Here is a 17,670-nt window from a genome sequence, read left to right on the forward strand (position 1 = left end):
GGTAACGTGTGTATCAGAGGGGAAGGAAAGAGGGGGGGAAGGGGGTGACGGTTGTATCAATGGGGAAGGAAAGAGGGGGGGTAATGTGTATCAGAGGGGAAGGAAAGAGGGGGGTAAGTGTACCAATGGGGAAGGAAAGAGGGGGGTAACGTGTATCAGAGGGGAAGGAAGAGGGGGGGGTAACGTGTATCAGAGGGGAAGGAAAGAGAGGGGGGGGTGACGTGTATCAGAGGGAAGGAAAGAGGGGGGGGGTGACGTGTTATCAGAGGGGAAGGAAAGAGGGGGGGGGTGACGTGTATCAGAGGGGAAGGAAGAGGGGGGGGGGTGACGTGTAATCAGAGGGGAAGGAAAGAGGGGGGGGGTGACGGTATCAGAGGGGAAGGAAAGAGGGGGGGTGACGTGTATCAGAGGGGAAGGAAAGAGGGGGGGGGGGTGACGTTGTATCAGAGGGGGGGGGTGACGTGTATCAGAGGGGAAGGAAAGAGGGGGGTTACGTGTATCAGAGGGGAAGGAAAGAGGGGGGGTAACGTGTATCAGAGGGGAAGGAAAGAGGGGGGTAAAGTGTACCAATGGGGACTCACTGATTATCTGTCAGTTTCTGTGGCATTGAACTCCTGCATGTTACTATGGGTAGCCTAACAGTAAAGCGTGTTGGGCCAGTAACCAAAAGGTTGCTGGTTTGAATCCCTAAGCCAACTAGGTGAAACATCTCTGCGTGCATGAGCAAGGCACTTAACCCTAATTGCTCCGTTATGTCTCTCTGGATATGAGTGTCTGATAAGTGACTAACATGTAACTGTTATTGGAACATGTCTGGACTCCTTACTGAGATGCAGAGTGACCATGAACTATTTGCGTTTGTGTGCCCCTCCAACCCCTCTTTTACACTGCTGCTACTCTCTGTTATCATATATGCATAGTCACTTTAACTATACATGTACATACTACCTCAATCAGCCTGACTAACAGGTGTCTGTATGTAGTCTCACTACTTATATAGCCTCTACTGTATATAGCCTCTCTACTGTATGTAGCCTCACTACTGTATTTAGCCCCTCTACTGTATATAGCCTCTCTACTGTATATAGTCTCACTACTGTATATAGTCTCACTACTGTATATAGCCTCACTACTGTATATAGCCTCACTACTGTATATAGCCTCTCTACTGTATATAGCCTCTCTACTGTATATAGCCTCTCTACTGTATATAGCCTCTCTACTGTATATAGCCTCTCTACTAGGAGACAGTTATAGTCCTGTAGGAGGTCGTTATAGGATATAAACACGCCGGTATATAGCCTCTCTACTAGGAGACAGTTATAGTCCTGTAGGAGGTCGTTATAGGATATAAACACGCCGGTATGTAGCCTCTCTACTAGGAGACAGTTATAGTCCTGTAGGAGGTCGTTATAGGATATAAACACGCCGGTATGTAGCCTCTCTACTAGGAGACAGTTATAGTCCTGTAGGAGGTCGTTATAGGATATAAACACGCCGGTATGTAGCCTCTCTACTAGGAGACAGTTATAGTCCTGTAGGAGGTCGTTATAGGATATAAACACGCCGGTATGTAGCCTCTCTACTAGGAGACAGTTATAGTCCTGTAGGAGGTCGTTATAGGATATAAACACGCCGGTATGTAGCCTCTCTACTAGGAGACAGTTATAGTCCTGTAGGAGGTCGTTATAGGATATAAACACGCCGGTATGTAGCCTCTCTACTAGGAGACAGTTATAGTCCTGTAGGAGGTCGTTATAGGATATAAACACGCCGGTATGTAGCCTCTCTACTAGGAGACAGTTATAGTCCTGTAGGAGGTCGTTATAGGATATAAACACGCCGGTATGTAGCCTCTCTACTAGGAGACAGTTATAGTCCTGTAGGAGGTCGTTATAGGATATAAACACGCCGGTATGTAGCCTCTCTACTAGGAGACAGTTATAGTCCTGTAGGAGGTCGTTATAGGATATAAACACGCCGGTATGTAGCCTCTCTACTAGGAGACAGTTATAGTCCTGTAGGAGGTCGTTATAGGATATAAACACGCCGGTATGTAGCCTCTCTACTAGGAGACAGTTATAGTCCTGTAGGAGGTTGTTATAGGATATAAACACGCCGTTATGTACTACAGATTCAAAGGAAACTTCATGGAAGTGCGCACACAGAATTAATATGTAAAGCCTATTGATTCTGAAGCTGGAGAATTAAACAGGATATTTATCTTTCTCCCTTGAACATTTATTTTCAGGGTAATAATGTGCTGGCTGGGAGGACAACTTCAGGTGAGTCGGCCTTTCTCTCTTCTTCTCTGCTCAGGTTGTTAGGGTTTACAATGACCTCTTTGTTCGTGCACACCGTAACAAAACATTTTTTCAACGAAAAACAAACTTTCCTCGTTAGACAAGTCCAGGTAAGCCCCTCCCTGTTTTCAGTTCTTTGTTGTGTTCTGTTTTGTGCATGATGAACACGGCCCAACCTAAGACTGTTAGATGATGGGCCTTTATTCTGTTTTATAAATTCAGGGGGGGGAAAAAAACATACTCTGTTTGGATGATGACTGTTATGTCGGTTAAGTATCAAAGGTCGCCGTAAGGCCTGTAAGTATCCCATCATCAAGGAGCTGTTAATGTAGCTATACACCCAGTGTTCTCCAGAATGGACTGACTCAACAGTGGTTATCACTGTGTTGGAAACACTAATAATAATATTCCTCAGTTCCTCGCTCTCCGTCTTTCACTCTCTCTCCTTATGCCCTCTTTCTCACTCTTTTCTCTTCCGCTCTCTCTCCCACTCAATTTTTTTTCTCCCTCTTTCTTTCTTTCTTTCTTTCTTTCTCTCTCTCTCTCTCTCTCTCTCTCTCTCTCTCTCTCTCTCTCTCTCTGTGTCTCTCTGTGTCTCTCTGTCTCTGTCTCTCTCTCTCTCTGTCTCCTTTTATCTTCTTGAAGGCCTCTCCACTGGCAACAGGGTTGTCTACAGGAACACTCAGTTGTAAGTGTCTTCTCTTGGTCCTGAGTTTATCTTGAGGCCTGGAGTCATCTGAAGGTTTCACATGTATTTTTGTTTGATACAGAAAATGTTTGTTTCATGAATTATGTTTGAGAGTCTTTTAATGAGCGTTGCGCTGGTTTTAAACCCCTTGTTTTTCAAGAGGCTACTTTACCCCGGGGGTGGCAGGGTAGCCTAGTGGTTAGAGTGCTGGGCTTAGTAACCGAAAGGTTGCAAGTTCAAATCCCTGAGCTGACAAGGTACCAATCTTTCATTCTGCCCCTGAATAAGGCAGTTAATCCACTGTTCCCAGGCCGTCATTGAAATAAGAATTTGTTCTTAACTGACTTGCCTAGTTAAATAAAGGTAAAAAAAAATCATTAAAAAAAAAATTGGCTAGTTTATAGGCTGCTACATAATAAACATGTTTTCTTCCTGTTTTAGATGTGAGCCTCCGTCATCAATTGTTGTCTTCCACATCAGATACTTCAAGACATCTACAGCACATAGTATGTATTCCAATATCTCTCTAGCCTTTCTCTGTGTAGTAAACAAGTTACTGTTTTAAATCAAATCTGCCTTACATATTTGTGTTGTTTTTTTATCAGGGGACGAAGTTGTCACTGTCAACACCCCTCCGTTCTCTGAGTCGATCACAGAAGGGGACGTCAGGTGGGAGAAAGGTAGTTTTTGGTGCGGGGGGGGGTCTCAGGAAAATCCACTCAGCTCATGTTTACTATCTTGTTGCCATCTAGGTTTTGTGTAGGACAGTCATACCTTCCTTTGGTCTTTTCCAGCTGTTGGAGATTCAGTGAAAGAGGATGAGGTGGTGTGTGAGATCGAGACTGACAAGGTCCTGTAAACACTAAAGAAGTCACATTATACACTGCTCAACAAAATAAAGGGAACACTAAAATAACACATCCTAGATCTGAATGAATGAAATATTCTTATTCAATACTTTTTTCTTTACATAGTTGAATGTGCTGACAACAAAATCACACAAAAATGATCAATGGAAATCAAATTTATCAACCCATGGAGGTCTGGATTTGGAGTCACACTCAAAATTAAAGTGGAAAACCACACTACAGGCTGATCTAACTTTGATGTAATGTTCTTAAAACAAGTCAAAATGAGTCTCAGTAGTGTGTGTGGCCTCCATGTGCCTGTATGACCTCCCTACAACGCCTGGGCATGCTCCTGATGAGGTGGCGGATGGTCTCCTGAGGGATCTCCTCCCAGACCTGGACTAAAGCATCCGCCAACTCCTGGACAGTCTGTGGTGCAACGTGGCATTGGTGGATGGAGCGAGACATGATGTCCCAGATGTGCTCAATTGGATTCAGGTCTGGGGAACGGGCGGGCCAGTCCAGAGCATAAATGCCTCCCTCTTGCAGGAACTGCTGACACACTCCAGCCACATGAGGTCTAGCATTGTCTTGCATTAGGAGGAACCCAGGGCCAACCACACCAGCATATGGTCTCACAAAGGGTCTGAGGATCTCATCTCGGTACCTAATGGCAGTCAGGCTACCTCTGGCGAGCACATGGAGGGCTGTGCGGCCCCCCAAAGAAATGCCACCCCACACCTTGACTGACCCACCACCAAACCGGTCATGCTGGAGGATATTGCAGGTAGGAGAACGTTCTCCACGGCGTCTCCAGACTCTGTCACATGCTCAGTGTGAACCTGCTTTCATCTGTGAAGAGCACAGGGCGCCAGTGGCGAATTTGCTAATCTTGGTGTTCTCTGGCAAATGCCAAACGTCCTGCACGGTGTTAGGCTGTAAGCACAACCCCCACCTGTGGACGTCGGGCCCTCATACCACCCTCATGGAGTCTGTTTCTGACCGTTTGAGCAGACACATGCACATTTGTGGTCTGCTGGAGGTCATTTTGCAGGGCTCTGGCAGTGCTCCTCCTGCTCCTCCTTGCACAAAGGCGGAGGTAGCGGTCCTGCTGCTGGGTTTTTGCCCTCCTACGGCCTCCTCCACGTCTCCTGATGTACTGGCCTGTCTCCTGGTAGCGCCTCCATGCTCTGGACACTACGCTGACAGACACAGCAAACCTTCTTGCCACAGCTCGCATTGATGTCCCATCCTGGATGAGCTGCACTACCTGAGCCACTTGTGTGGGTTGTAGACTCCGTCTCATGCTACCACTAGAGTGAAAGCACCGCCAGCATTCAAAAGTGACCAAAACATCAGCCAGGAAGCATAGGAACTGAGAAGTGGTCTATGGTCACCACCTGCAGAACCACTCCTTTATTGGGGGTGTCTTGCTAATTGCCTATAATTTCCACCTGTTGTCTATTCCATTTGCACAACAGCATGTGAAATTTATTGTCAATCAGTGTTGCTTCCTAAGTGGACAGTTAGATTTCACAGAAGTGTGATTGACTTGGAGTTACATTGTGTTGTTTAAGTGTTCCCTTTATTTTTTTGAGAGTAGCCTTTAACTGTTTAAAACATTTCCCGGTTGGTTTTTCTTTGGATTTTCTCCTACCATATCTATTGTGTTATATTCTCCTACATTATTTTAACATTTCTACACACTTCAAGGTGTTTTCTATCCAATGGTACCATTTATATACCAATCCTGGCTTCTGGGCCTGAGTAACAGGCAGTTTACTTTGGGCACGTCATTCAGACAGGAAGTGGAGAAAAAAGGGTCCTCACCTTATGACGTCATTGATGATCAGATATTTATAAAAGTCAAAGCTATCAAATACTGGAATGTAGTATGTTTTGTAATTTGACTAACTGTGTGTACGGTTTGATAACAAGAATGCGTTTTGTCTCAGACCTCGTTGCAGGTGCGATCTCCGGCGGCCGGTGTGATCACGGAGCTCCTGGTGCCAGATGGAGGGAGGGTAGAGGCCGGGAATCCCCTCTTCAAACTCAAAAAAGGAGGTACACTCTCTCCCCATCTCCATCTTTCTCTCTCATCAAGTGTTCCAATCATTTCAAGTCTGTATGTAGGCAGCAGCCGCTCTGTGCTAGTGATGGCTGTTTAACAGTCTGATGGTATAGGGGTAGTCTGTATGTAGGCAGCAGCCGCTCTGTGCTAGTGATGGCTGTTTAACAGTCTGATGGTATAGGGGTAGTCTGTATGTAGGCAGCAGCCGCTCTGTGCTAGTGATGGCTGTTTAACAGTCTGATGGTATAGGGGTAGTCTGTATGTAGGCAGCAGCCGCTCTGTGCTAGTGATGGCTGTTTAACAGTCTGATGGTATAGGGGTAGTCTGTATGTAGGCAGCAGCCGCTCTGTGCTAGTGATGGCTGTTTAACAGTCTGATGGTATAGGGGTAGTCTGTATGTAGGCAGCAGCCGCTCTGTGCTAGTGATGGCTGTTTAACAGTCTGATGGTATAGGGGTAGTCTGTATGTAGGCAGCAGCCGCTCTGTGCTAGTGATGGCTGTTTAACAGTCTGATGGTATAGGGGTAGTCTGTATGTAGGCAGCAGCCGCTCTGTGCTAGTGATGGCTGTTTAACAGTCTGATGGTATAGGGGTAGTCTGTATGTAGGCAGCAGCCGCTCTGTGCTAGTGATGGCTGTTTAACAGTCTGATGGTATAGGGGTAGTCTGTATGTAGGCAGCAGCCGCTCTGTGCTAGTGATGGCTGTTTAACAGTCTGATGGTATAGGGGTAGTCTGTATGTAGGCAGCAGCCGCTCTGTGCTAGTGATGGCTGTTTAACAGTCTGATGGTATAGGGGTAGTCTGTATGTAGGCAGCAGCCGCTCTGTGCTAGTGATGGCTGTTTAACAGTCTGATGGTATAGGGGTAGTCTGTATGTAGGCAGCAGCCGCTCTGTGCTAGTGATGGCTGTTTAACAGTCTGATGGTATAGGGGTAGTCTGTATGTAGGCAGCAGCCGCTCTGTGCTAGTGATGGCTGTTTAACAGTCTGATGGTATAGGGGTAGTCTGTATGTAGGCAGCAGCCGCTCTGTGCTAGTGATGGCTGTTTAACAGTCTGATGGTATATGGGTAGTCGGTATGTAGGCAGCAGCCGCTCTGTGCTAGTGATGGCTGTTTAACAGTCTGATGGTATAGGGGTAGTCTGTATGTAGGCAGCAGCCGCTCTGTGCTAGTGATGGCTGTTTAACAGTCTGATGGTATAGGGGTAGTCTGTATGTAGGCAGCAGCCGCTCTGTGCTAGTGATGGCTGTTTAACAGTCTGATGGTATAGGGGTAGTCTGTATGTAGGCAGCAGCCGCTCTGTGCTAGTGATGGCTGTTTAACAGTCTGATGGTATAGGGGTAGTCTGTATGTAGGCAGCAGCCGCTCTGTGCTAGTGATGGCTGTTTAACAGTCTGATGGTATAGGGGTAGTCTGTATGTAGGCAGCAGCCGCTCTGTGCTAGTGATGGCTGTTTAACAGTCTGATGGTATAGGGGTAGTCTGTATGTAGGCAGCAGCCGCTCTGTGCTAGTGATGGCTGTTTAACAGTCTGATGGTATAGGGGTAGTCTGTATATAGGGCAGCAGCCTCTCTGTGTTAGTGGTGGCTGTTTAACAGTCTGATGGTATAGGGGTAGTCTGTATATAGGGCAGCAGCCTCTCTGTGCTAGTGATGGCTGTTTAACAGTCTGATGGTATAGGGGTAGTCTGTATATAGGGCAGCAGCCTCTCTGTGCTAGTGATGGCTGTTTAACAGTCTGATGGTCTTGTAGAATCAAAAAAGGAGCTATACTAATTCTACTGCTGCATCAGTTACCTGAATTCCATGTAGTCATGGCTCTATGTAGTACTGTGGAATAGAGTTCCATGTAGTCATGTCTCTATGTAGTACTGTGGAATAGAGTTCCATGTAGTCATGTCCCTATGTAGTACTGTGGAATAGAGTTCCATGTAGTCATGGCTCTATGTAGTACTGTGCAATAGAGTTCCATGTAGTTATGGCTCTATGTAGTACTGTGGAATAGAGTTCCATGTAGTCATGGCTCTATGTAGTACTGTGGAATAGAGTTCCATGTAGTCATGGCTCTATGTAGTACTGTGGAATAGAGTTCCATGTAGTTATGGCTCTATGTGGTACTGTGGAATAGAGTTCCATGTAGTTATGGCTCTATGTGGTACTGTGGAATAGAGTTCCATGTAGTCATGGCTCTATGTAGTACTGTGGAATAGAGTTCCATGTAGTCATAGCTCTATGTAGTACTGTGGAATAGAGTTCCATGTAGTTATGGCTCTATGTAGTACTGTGGAATAGAGTTCCATGTAGTCATGGCTCTATGTAGTACTGTGGAATAGAGTTCCATGTAGTCATGTCTCTATGTAGTACTGTGGAATAGAGTTCCATGTAGTCATGGCTCTATGTAGTACTGTGGAATAGAGTTCCATGTAGTCATGTCTCTATGTAGTACTGTGGAATAGAGTTCCATGTAGTCATGTCTCTATGTAGTACTGTGGAATAGAGTTCCATGTAGTCATGGCTCTATGTAGTACTGTGGAATAGAGTTCCATGTAGTTATGGCTCTATGTAGTACTGTGGAATAGAGTTCCATGTAGTCATGGCTCTATGTAGTACTGTGGAATAGAGTTCCATGTAGTCATGGCTCTATGTAGTACTGTGGAATAGAGTTCCATGTAGTCATGGCTCTATGTAGTACTGTGGAATAGAGTTCCATGTAGTCATGGCTCTATGTAGTACTGTGGAATAGAGTTCCATGTAGTCATGGCTCTATGTAGTACTGTGGAATAGAGTTCCATGTAGTCATGGCTCTATGTAGTACTGTGGAATAGAGTTCCATGTAGTCATGGCTCTATGTGGTACTGTGGAATAGAGTTCCATGTAGTTATGGCTCTATGTGGTACTGTGGAATAGAGTTCCATGTAGTCATGGCTCTATGTAGTACTGTGGAATAGAGTTCCATGTAGTCATGGCTCTATGTAGTACTGTGGAATAGAGTTCCATGTAGTCATGGCTCTATGTGGTACTGTGGAATAGAGGTCCATGTAGTCATGGCTCTATGTAGTACTGTGGAATAGAGTTCCATGTAGTCATGGCTCTATGTAGTACTGTGGAATAGAGTTCCATGTAGTCATGGCTCTATGTAGTACTGTGGAATAGAGTTCCATGTAGTCATGGCTCTATGTAGTACTGTGGAATAGAGTTCCATGTAGTCATGGCTCTATGTAGTACTGTGGAATAGAGTTCCATGTAGTCATGGCTCTATGTAGTACTGTGGAATAGAGTTCCATGTAGTCATGGCTCTATGTAGTACTGTGGAATAGAGGTCCATGTAGTCATGGCTCTATGTAGTACTGTGGAATAGAGTTCCATGTAGTCATGGCTCTGTGTAGTACTGTGGAATAGAGTTCCATGTAGTCATGGCTCTATGTAGTACTGTGGAATAGAGTTCCATGTAGTCATGTCTCTATGTAGTACTGTGGAATAGAGTTCCATGTAGTCATGGCTCTATGTAGTACTGTGGAATAGAGTTCCATGTAGTCATGTCTCTATGTAGTACTGTGGAATAGAGTTCCATGTAGTCATGGCTCTATGCAGTACTGTGGAATAGAGTTCCATGTAGTCATGGCTCTGTGTAGTACTGTGGAATAGAGTTCCATGTAGTCATGGCTCTGTGTAGTACTGTGGAATAGAGTTCCATGTAGTCATGGCTCTATGTGGTACTGTGGAATAGAGTTCCATGTAGTCATGGCTCTATGTAGTACTGTGGAATAGAGTTCCATGTAGTCATGGCTCTATGTAGTACTGTGGAATAGAGTTCCATGTAGTTATGGCTCTATGTAGTACTGTGGAATAGAGTTCCATGTAGTTATGGCTCTATGTGGTACTGTGGAATAGAGTTCCATGTAGTTATGGCTCTATGTAGTACTGTGGAATAGAGTTCCATGTAGTTATGGCTCTATGTGGTACTGTGGAATAGAGTTCCATGTAGTTATGGCTCTATGTAGTACTGTGGAATAGAGTTCCATGTAGTCATGGCTCTATGTGGTACTGTGGAATAGAGTTCCATGTAGTTATGGCTCTATGTGGTACTGTGGAATAGAGTTCCATGTAGTTATGGCTCTATGTGGTACTGTGGAATAGAGTTCCATGTAGTTATGGCTCTATGTGGTACTGTGGAATAGAGTTCCATGTAGTTATGGCTCTATGTAGTACTGTGGAATAGAGTTCCATGTAGTCATGTCCCTATGTAGTACTGTGGAATAGAGTTCCATGTAGTTATGGCTCTATGTAGTACTGTGGAATAGAGTTCCATGTAGTTATGGCTCTATGTAGTACTGTGCGCCTCCCATAGTCTGTTCTGGACTTGGGGACCGTGAAGAGACCACTGGTGGCATGTCTTGTGGGGTATGTATGGGTGTCTGAGCTGTGTGCCAGTAGTTTAAACAGACACCTTGGTGCATTCAACATGTCAACACTTCTTATATAAACAAGTAGTGAAGAAGTCAATCTCTCCTCTACATTGAGCCAGGGCATATTATTAATATTAGCTCTCTGTGTACATCCAAGGGCCAGCCGTGCTGCCCTGTTCTGAGCCAATTGCAATTTTCCTAAGTCCGTCTTTGTGGCACCTGACCACATGACTGAACAGTAGTCCAGGTGCGACAAAACTAGGGCCTGTAGGACCTGCCTTGTTGATAGTGCTGTTAAGAAGGTAGAAATTTGGGCCTGTAGGACCTGCCTTGTTGATAGTGTTGTTAAGAAGGTAGAAACTAGGGCCTGTAGGACCTGCCTTGTTGATAGTGCTGTTAAGAAGGTAGAAACTAGGGCCTGTAGGACCTGCCTTGTAGATAGTGCTGTTAAGAAGGTAGAAACTAGGGCCTGTAGGACCTGCCTTGTAGATAGTGCTGTTAAGAAGGTAGAAACTAGGGCCTGTAGGACCTGCCTTGTTGATAGTGTTGTTAAGAAGGTAGAAACTAGGGCCTGTAGGACCTGCCTTGTTGATAGTGTTGTTAAGAAGGCAGAAACTAGGGCCTGTAGGACCTGCCTTGTTGATAGTGTGGTCTAGAAGGTAGAAACTAGGGCCTGTAGGACCTGCCTTGTTGATAGTGTTGTTAAGAAGGTAGAAACTAGGGCCTGTAGGACCTGCCTTGTTGATAGTGTTGTTAAGAAGGTAGAAACTAGGGCCTGTAGGACCTGCCTTGTTAATAGTGTTGTTAAGAAGGTAGAAACTAGGGCCTGTAGGACCTGCCTTGTAGATAGTGCTGTTAAGAAGGTAGAAACTAGGGCCTGTAGGACCTGCCTTGTTGATAGTGTTGTTAAGAAGGTAGAAACTAGAGCCTGTAGGACCTGCCTTGTTGATAGTGTTGTTAAGAAGGTAGAAACTAGAGCCTGTAGGACCTGCCTTGTTGATAGTGTTGTTAAGAAGGTAGAAACTAGGGCCTGTAGGACCTGCCTTGTAGATAGTGTTGTTAAGAAGGTAGAAACTAGGGCCTGTAGGACCTGCCTGTGTTGATAGTGTTGTTAAGAAGGTAGAAACTAGGGCCTGTAGGACCTGCCTTGTTGATAGTGTTGTTAAGAAGGTAGAAACTAGGGCCTGTAGGACCTGCCTTGTTGATAGTGTTGTTAAGAAGGCAGAAACTAGGGCCTGTAGGACCTGCCTTGTTGATAGTGTTGTTAAGAAGGTAGAAACTAGGGCCTGTAGGACCTGCCTTGTTGATAGTGTTGTTAAGAAGGTAGAAACTAGGACCTGCCTTGTTGATAGTGTTGTTAAGAAGGTAGAAACTAGAGCCTGTAGGACCTGCCTTGTTGATAGTGTTGTTAAGAAGGTAGAAACTAGGGCCTGTAGGACCTGCCTTGTTGATAGTGTTGTTAAGAAGGTAGAAACTAGGACCTGCCTTGTTGATAGTGTTGTTAAGAAGGTAGAAACTAGGGCCTGTAGGACCTGCCTTGTTGATAGTGCTGTTAAGAAGGTAGAAACTAGGGCCTGTAGGACCTACCTTGTTGATAGTGCTGTTAAGAAGGTAGAAACTAGGGCCTGTAGGACCTGCCTTGTTGATAGTGTTGTTAAGAAGGTAGAAACTAGGACCTGCCTTGTTGATAGTGTTGTTAAGAAGGTAGAAACTAGGGCCTGTAGGACCTGCCTTGTTGATAGTGCTGTTAAGAAGGTAGAAACTAGGGCCTGTGTTGATAGTGTTGTGAAGAAGGCAGAGCATCACTTTATTATGGACAGACTTCTCTTAGCTACTGTTGTATCAATATGTTTAAACCAGAGTTACTCCAAGCAGTTCAGTCACCTCAACTGGCTCAATTTCCACATTATTCATTATAAGATTTAGTTGAGGTTTCGGGTTTTGTGAATGTTTTTGTTCCAAATACTGTGCTTTTAGTTTTAGAAGTATTTATTTAGGACTAACTTATTCCTTGCCATCCATTCTGAAACTAACTGCAGCTCTTTGAGTGATGCAGTCATTTCAGTAGCTGACGTGTTGAGTCATTGATCCAAGTGGATCCATCCCCCTCCCACTCCACTACCTCGGTCAATGAGGGAAGATTTAATCCAGACTAAAATGGCAAAACATGTATTTATTTAAATTAATTCAAATGCACCACCTGCAAATGGACATGGAGATTTTAGTAGATGCATGTTTGGCCAGAATCGAGAACAAAGATGGGCAAACCTGGAATGGCCAGTATAATGGATACCAACAATCTCTGGTTCTGTCACGTTATCTGGTGTAGCAATCTGTAGCTAGATCTGAATGTCTCTTCTTCTTTGGTCAGCCGCAGCAGCCAACGCCGCCCCAGCAGCAGAGGTCCCTGCAGCAGCAGCCAACGCCGCCCCAGCAGTAGAGGTCCCTGCAGCAGCATGAGCCCCTCCCCCAACGATGGCCGCCGTCCCTGTCGCCTTACCCCCCGTGGCAGCACAAGCCAAACCTTGTAGGTCGTCAGCTGCTGTTTATAAACAAACATTTCATTCATGTTCACTTTAGTAGAATTATTACAACATTTAAGTGGTGATGGGGACTCACTTAAACTGATATTTGTTTTGTGTAATAAAGTCTTCTTTTTTTCTCTCTCTCTAGTTTCTGCGGTCAAGCCCAGTCTGCACCAGACTGCACCAGACTGTGGTCTGCACCAGCACCACCAGCAGCAGCCCATGGGGCCAGGACAGAGAGCAGGGTACGACCTCTCTACACCAGGCCAGGTTCAGGCCAACACTTCCCGTACTGACAGAACGAGATGAAATAGCAGGGATAAAGCCTTAGGCTGGTTTCAAACCAAGAGAAGTGTCTCACTCTCGTTTATTGAAAAAAAATATAACTACAGATGCATCCAATCAACAACCAACCGATTTGTCTCGTCATTCGTCCAGGTAAAGATGAATCGTATAAGGCTGAGGATCGCCCAGCGACTGAAGGAGGCTCAGCAGACTTGTGCCATGCTCACCACCTTCAACGAGATAGACATGAGGTGAGACGATGCAACACAATGCTGCTGTTGGATGTCCAATGCAATATCACTTTATTCGTCCCAGAAGGCCCGGTGGTTTCACGGATGCACATGCCACCCTACAGACACTTCAAAATGGCATGTTTTCCAAAAAACGACCCAGTCCTCTTACAGTCATTCCTCCCGCAGCAACATCCAGAAGATGAGGAAAACCCCGTAAAGATGCTTCCTACAGACACAGCCTGCTTTAACAGTTCTCCCCTCCCTCTGCAGCAACATCCAGAAGATGAGGAAAACCCCGTAAAGATGCTTCCTACAGACACAGCCTGCTTTAACAGTTCTCCCCTCCCTCTGCAGCAACATCCAGAAGATGAGGAAAACCCCGTAAAGATGCTTCCTACAGACACAGCCTGCTTTAACAGTTCTCCCCTCCCTCTGCAGCAACATCCAGAAGATGAGGAAAACCCCGTAAAGATGCTTCCTACAGACACAGCCTGCTTTAACAGTTCTCCCCTCCCTCTGCAGCAACATCCAGAAGATGAGGAAAACCCCGTAAAGATGCTTCCTACAGACACAGCCTGCTTTAACAGTTCTCCCCTCCCTCTGCAGCAACATCCAGGAGATGAGGAAGCTCCATAAAGATGCTTTCTTGAAGAGACATAACATCAAGCTTGGCTTCATGTCGGCCTTCGTTAAGGCTTCAGCCCACGCTCTCATGGACCAGGCTTCTGTCAACGGAGGTTAAGACTCTCTCTCTGTCTTTCTCAAATCTTAGTTGGAAAATTTCCGGAATAAGCAGGAAATCTGGAATCCTCAAACCAGGATTTCTTAAACTATGGAATTTATAACAACAACAACAAAAAATTCCCCCAATTGTTAACTCTGCTTTCAACACCACAGACACTTATTTCAGCGGTTACATTTTAAAGTAAACTGGCTTTGATGAAGGAATGGTCTTCTGTTTATAGGAGGAAGCTTATACACATCAACTCATAATAGCTTTTGACACTTCTAACTCTGTCTTTTGCTTGAGAGCCCAGAATGCATTGGATTGAAAACGGTATTGAAGTAAAAAAAATAAAAAATAAAAAAGTGAGTGATTGATATTTCTTCTCTTGCTCTTCCCAGTGATTGACGATACAACCAAAGAGATCGTTTACAGGGATTATGTTGACATCAGTGTGGCTGTGGCCACTCCAAAGGTAAGGCACAGAGGACATGTGGACCTAAACATTCTGCCTATTGAACCTATGAACCTATTTTTTGTTGTTGTAATTTCCCCTATTTGTCATGTCTGGGTCTTGGGCTGGAGCTCCTTGTATCAGTGTGTGGTGTCGACTGGTTTGGTTCTGTTGGTTGGTTGTGTTTTGTTCTGTTGGTTGGTTGGTTGTGTTTTGTTCTGTTGGTTGGTTGGTTGTGTTTTGTTCGGTTCACTCACTCACTCACTCACTCACTCACTCACTCACTCACTCACTCACTCACTCACTCACTCACTCACTCACTCACTCACTCACTCACTCTCTCTCTCTCTCCATCAGGTGGAGATCAGACCCATGATGTACGTGGCTCTGACCTATGACCATCGGCTGGTCGACGGCAGAGAGGCCGTCACCTTCCTGCGTAAGATCAAGTCTGTGGTGGAGGATCCCCGCGTTCTTCTGCTCGACATGTGATGTGAGCAACAGGGCCACGTTCAGTAGGCACTAATGTTGTTGAGCGTTACAAAGAGCAGTGTTGTGACTCTCTTTAACAAACCCCGGAGAGGTATGTGGTTGTACATAATGCTCCACAAACGTTGTGGCCTGCTGAACACACCCGCAGCGATTTAAACATCTGTATAAAACCAACCCGTCCCAAAAACAGCCAAATCCACTGTTGTTTATTTTTGGTTGAAAAAAGAGATCTGTTTGTGTGACAAAGACATTATAGTTGGCTGAAAGGCACAAACAGAAATGGGGCTAAGAGAGAATTTAATGTTTAGATTATTCACTTATTATTAGTTTGTTTCATTCAGCAGTTTTTGCTCAGATTGAAATGTCAGATTGATTCAACATCATACAATGTATCACTGACTGATGAACCGACCAGATCTGTTCTGTCTCAATATTATACTGGCTCCCTGATGAACTTATCAGGTCTGTTCTGTCTCAATATTATACTGGCTCTCTGATGAACTTATCAGGTCTGTTCTGTCTCAATATTATACTGGCTCTCTGATGAACTTACCAGGTCTGTTCTGTCTCAATATTATACTGTCTCTCTGATGAACCGACCAGGTCTGATCGGTCTCAATATTATACTGGCTCCCTGAAGAACAGACCTGGTCGGTTCAGTCTCAATATTATACTGTCTCTCTGATGAACCGACCAGGTCTGTTCTGTCTCAATATTATACTGGCTCTCTGATGAACCGACCAGGTCTGTTCTGTCTCAATATTATACTGTCTCTCTGATGAACCGACCAGGTCTGTTCGGTCTCAATATTATACTGGCTCTCTGATGAACCGACCAGGTCTGTTCTGTCTCAATATTATACTGGCTCTCTGATGAACCGACCAGGTCTGTTCTGTCTCAATATTATACTGTCTCTCTGATGAACCGACCAGGTCTGTTCTGTCTCAATATTATACTGGCTCTCTGATGAACCGACCAGGTCTGTTCTGTCTCAATATTATACTGGCTCTCTGATGAACCGACCAGGTCTGTTCTGTCTCAATATTCAACTTTTCCATTCAAAGCACTTACATCAAGAAAAGGTCACATGCCAAAAAAGCATCAACATTTTACGGTGTTCCTCTTAGCACCAGAGGGCTTTTCAATCAGCTGTAAATGGTCTATCCATGCTACCCATTTTTAAAGCCAAATACGTGTTTTTATAATTCTAGTCTAAAGAATTTGCTCAGTCAGACAAGATGAAGTCCATTCTAGATCGCCTGTTCTGTATGACTGTCTCATGTCATGGTTCTGTTCTGTATGACTGTCCCATGTCGTTGTTCTGTATGACTGTCCCATGTCGTGGTTCTGTATGACTGTCCCATGTCGTGGTTCTGTATGACTGTCCCATGTCGTGGTTCTGTATGACTGTCCCATGTCGTGGTTCTGTATGACTGTCCCATGTCGTGGTTCTGTATGACTGTCCCATGTCGTGGTTCTGTGTTTTGACAGTGCTGTTCCTGGGGTTGGTTAAAGGGTCACCTCTTCATGTCTAGTCTCTTGGTGCAGGAACTTTTCCTGCTTCTTTGGGATGACTGTCCACTGAGTGGGCATTGCTCCTTTCATCGAAACCACCGCAAACATCGTTTGCATACTAAATGGCATCCGATTCACTCTATTAGGGCCCCTATACAGGGGGAGAAGGGTGCCATTTCATACGCAGACATTTCCACATTGTAGTGAAGCTTCTTTTTTTTGGTAGAGAAGAGAAACCACTTCCTTTCCTTCGCCCTCTGGAGATAGTTCTGTCAGTCCATGACAAGGCAACATGCCGTGTAACACCCGGGCCACAGTGTTTGGGTACAGTCTTCAAGTCGCACTTCATGATGAATTCTTCTTCGTTGAACCCCAGGAAGCAGATTCTCTATGTGCCGTATACAATACTTGGGAAACCCCATTTAAAAACATCCCAGAGTATTATGTACAGATTCTCGTCTTGGTTTTTCTTCTCCTCTCTGATCTTATCTAATGTGTTTTATAGCTTTTCCTTCGTGGATCAGAGAAACCCCCCCTCCCCAGTAGAGCAAGCAGAAGCACAGTGTCAAGGAAAAGACAGATTGGTTTCAAACGCACACGACACATCCAATAACATGCAGGTGCTAGGTACAAACAAACAAACAAAATAACCATGAAATAAAGGGCCGATGCATCATGGGTCAGAAACGTTGCGCAATAAAAGTGTGTGAACTTTTATCAGTGTTCTGGTGTCGACTCTTTTTATTTTCCTAAGGAAAAGGAAGAAACCTTGTGAGGAATCAGTCAACCAGACCACGTGACCACCTTCTTCTTAGTGGTCTGGTAACGGGGTGTCATTTTAAAAGGGGTTCATCTGCAGTTCAAATCATAACGAAGCAGATCCCCAGATTTCATTAAACAACAGAGAGAAGGCAGGAGAAATGCAACCACACTCAAATACATAGAGTTATGGACGCAAGGACTGACCATCCATGGTATTCAAAATATGTTTTTAAAGGAGCAGAGCAGTAAAAAAATATATATATTTACCTATTTTTATATTTCCACACTATGAGGTTGAAATTACACTCTCAAATTTTGAAAATGATGATCATGGCCTTTTTTGTCTTAAGAGTTGGCTAGAAAAAC

The 17,670-nt window shown here is 44.8% G+C and overlaps 1 protein-coding gene across 1 annotated transcript in view; it reads left to right on the plus strand.

The window, feature by feature from the left end:
- LOC109881454 (dihydrolipoyllysine-residue succinyltransferase component of 2-oxoglutarate dehydrogenase complex, mitochondrial-like) overlaps positions 1–17,259 on the plus strand; it is a 21,856-nt gene extending 4,597 nt beyond the window's left edge. Inside the window, exons 2-13 of the mRNA XM_020473585.2 lie at positions 2,252–2,285; positions 2,949–2,991; positions 3,433–3,497; positions 3,597–3,671; positions 3,786–3,841; positions 5,795–5,903; positions 12,658–12,841; positions 12,988–13,084; positions 13,278–13,375; positions 13,964–14,094; positions 14,483–14,556; positions 14,893–17,259. Coding sequence (XP_020329174.2) covers positions 2,252–2,285; positions 2,949–2,991; positions 3,433–3,497; positions 3,597–3,671; positions 3,786–3,841; positions 5,795–5,903; positions 12,658–12,841; positions 12,988–13,084; positions 13,278–13,375; positions 13,964–14,094; positions 14,483–14,556; positions 14,893–15,027 — 1,101 coding nt within the window. The 3' untranslated portion in view covers positions 15,028–17,259. The remainder of the gene's footprint in view (positions 1–2,251; positions 2,286–2,948; positions 2,992–3,432; positions 3,498–3,596; positions 3,672–3,785; positions 3,842–5,794; positions 5,904–12,657; positions 12,842–12,987; positions 13,085–13,277; positions 13,376–13,963; positions 14,095–14,482; positions 14,557–14,892) is intronic.
- The last annotated feature ends 411 nt before the right edge of the window (positions 17,260–17,670 follow it).

The sequence above is a fragment of the Oncorhynchus kisutch genome, linkage group LG12, assembly GCF_002021735.2.
Source record: "Oncorhynchus kisutch isolate 150728-3 linkage group LG12, Okis_V2, whole genome shotgun sequence".
NCBI lineage: Eukaryota > Metazoa > Chordata > Actinopteri > Salmoniformes > Salmonidae > Oncorhynchus > Oncorhynchus kisutch.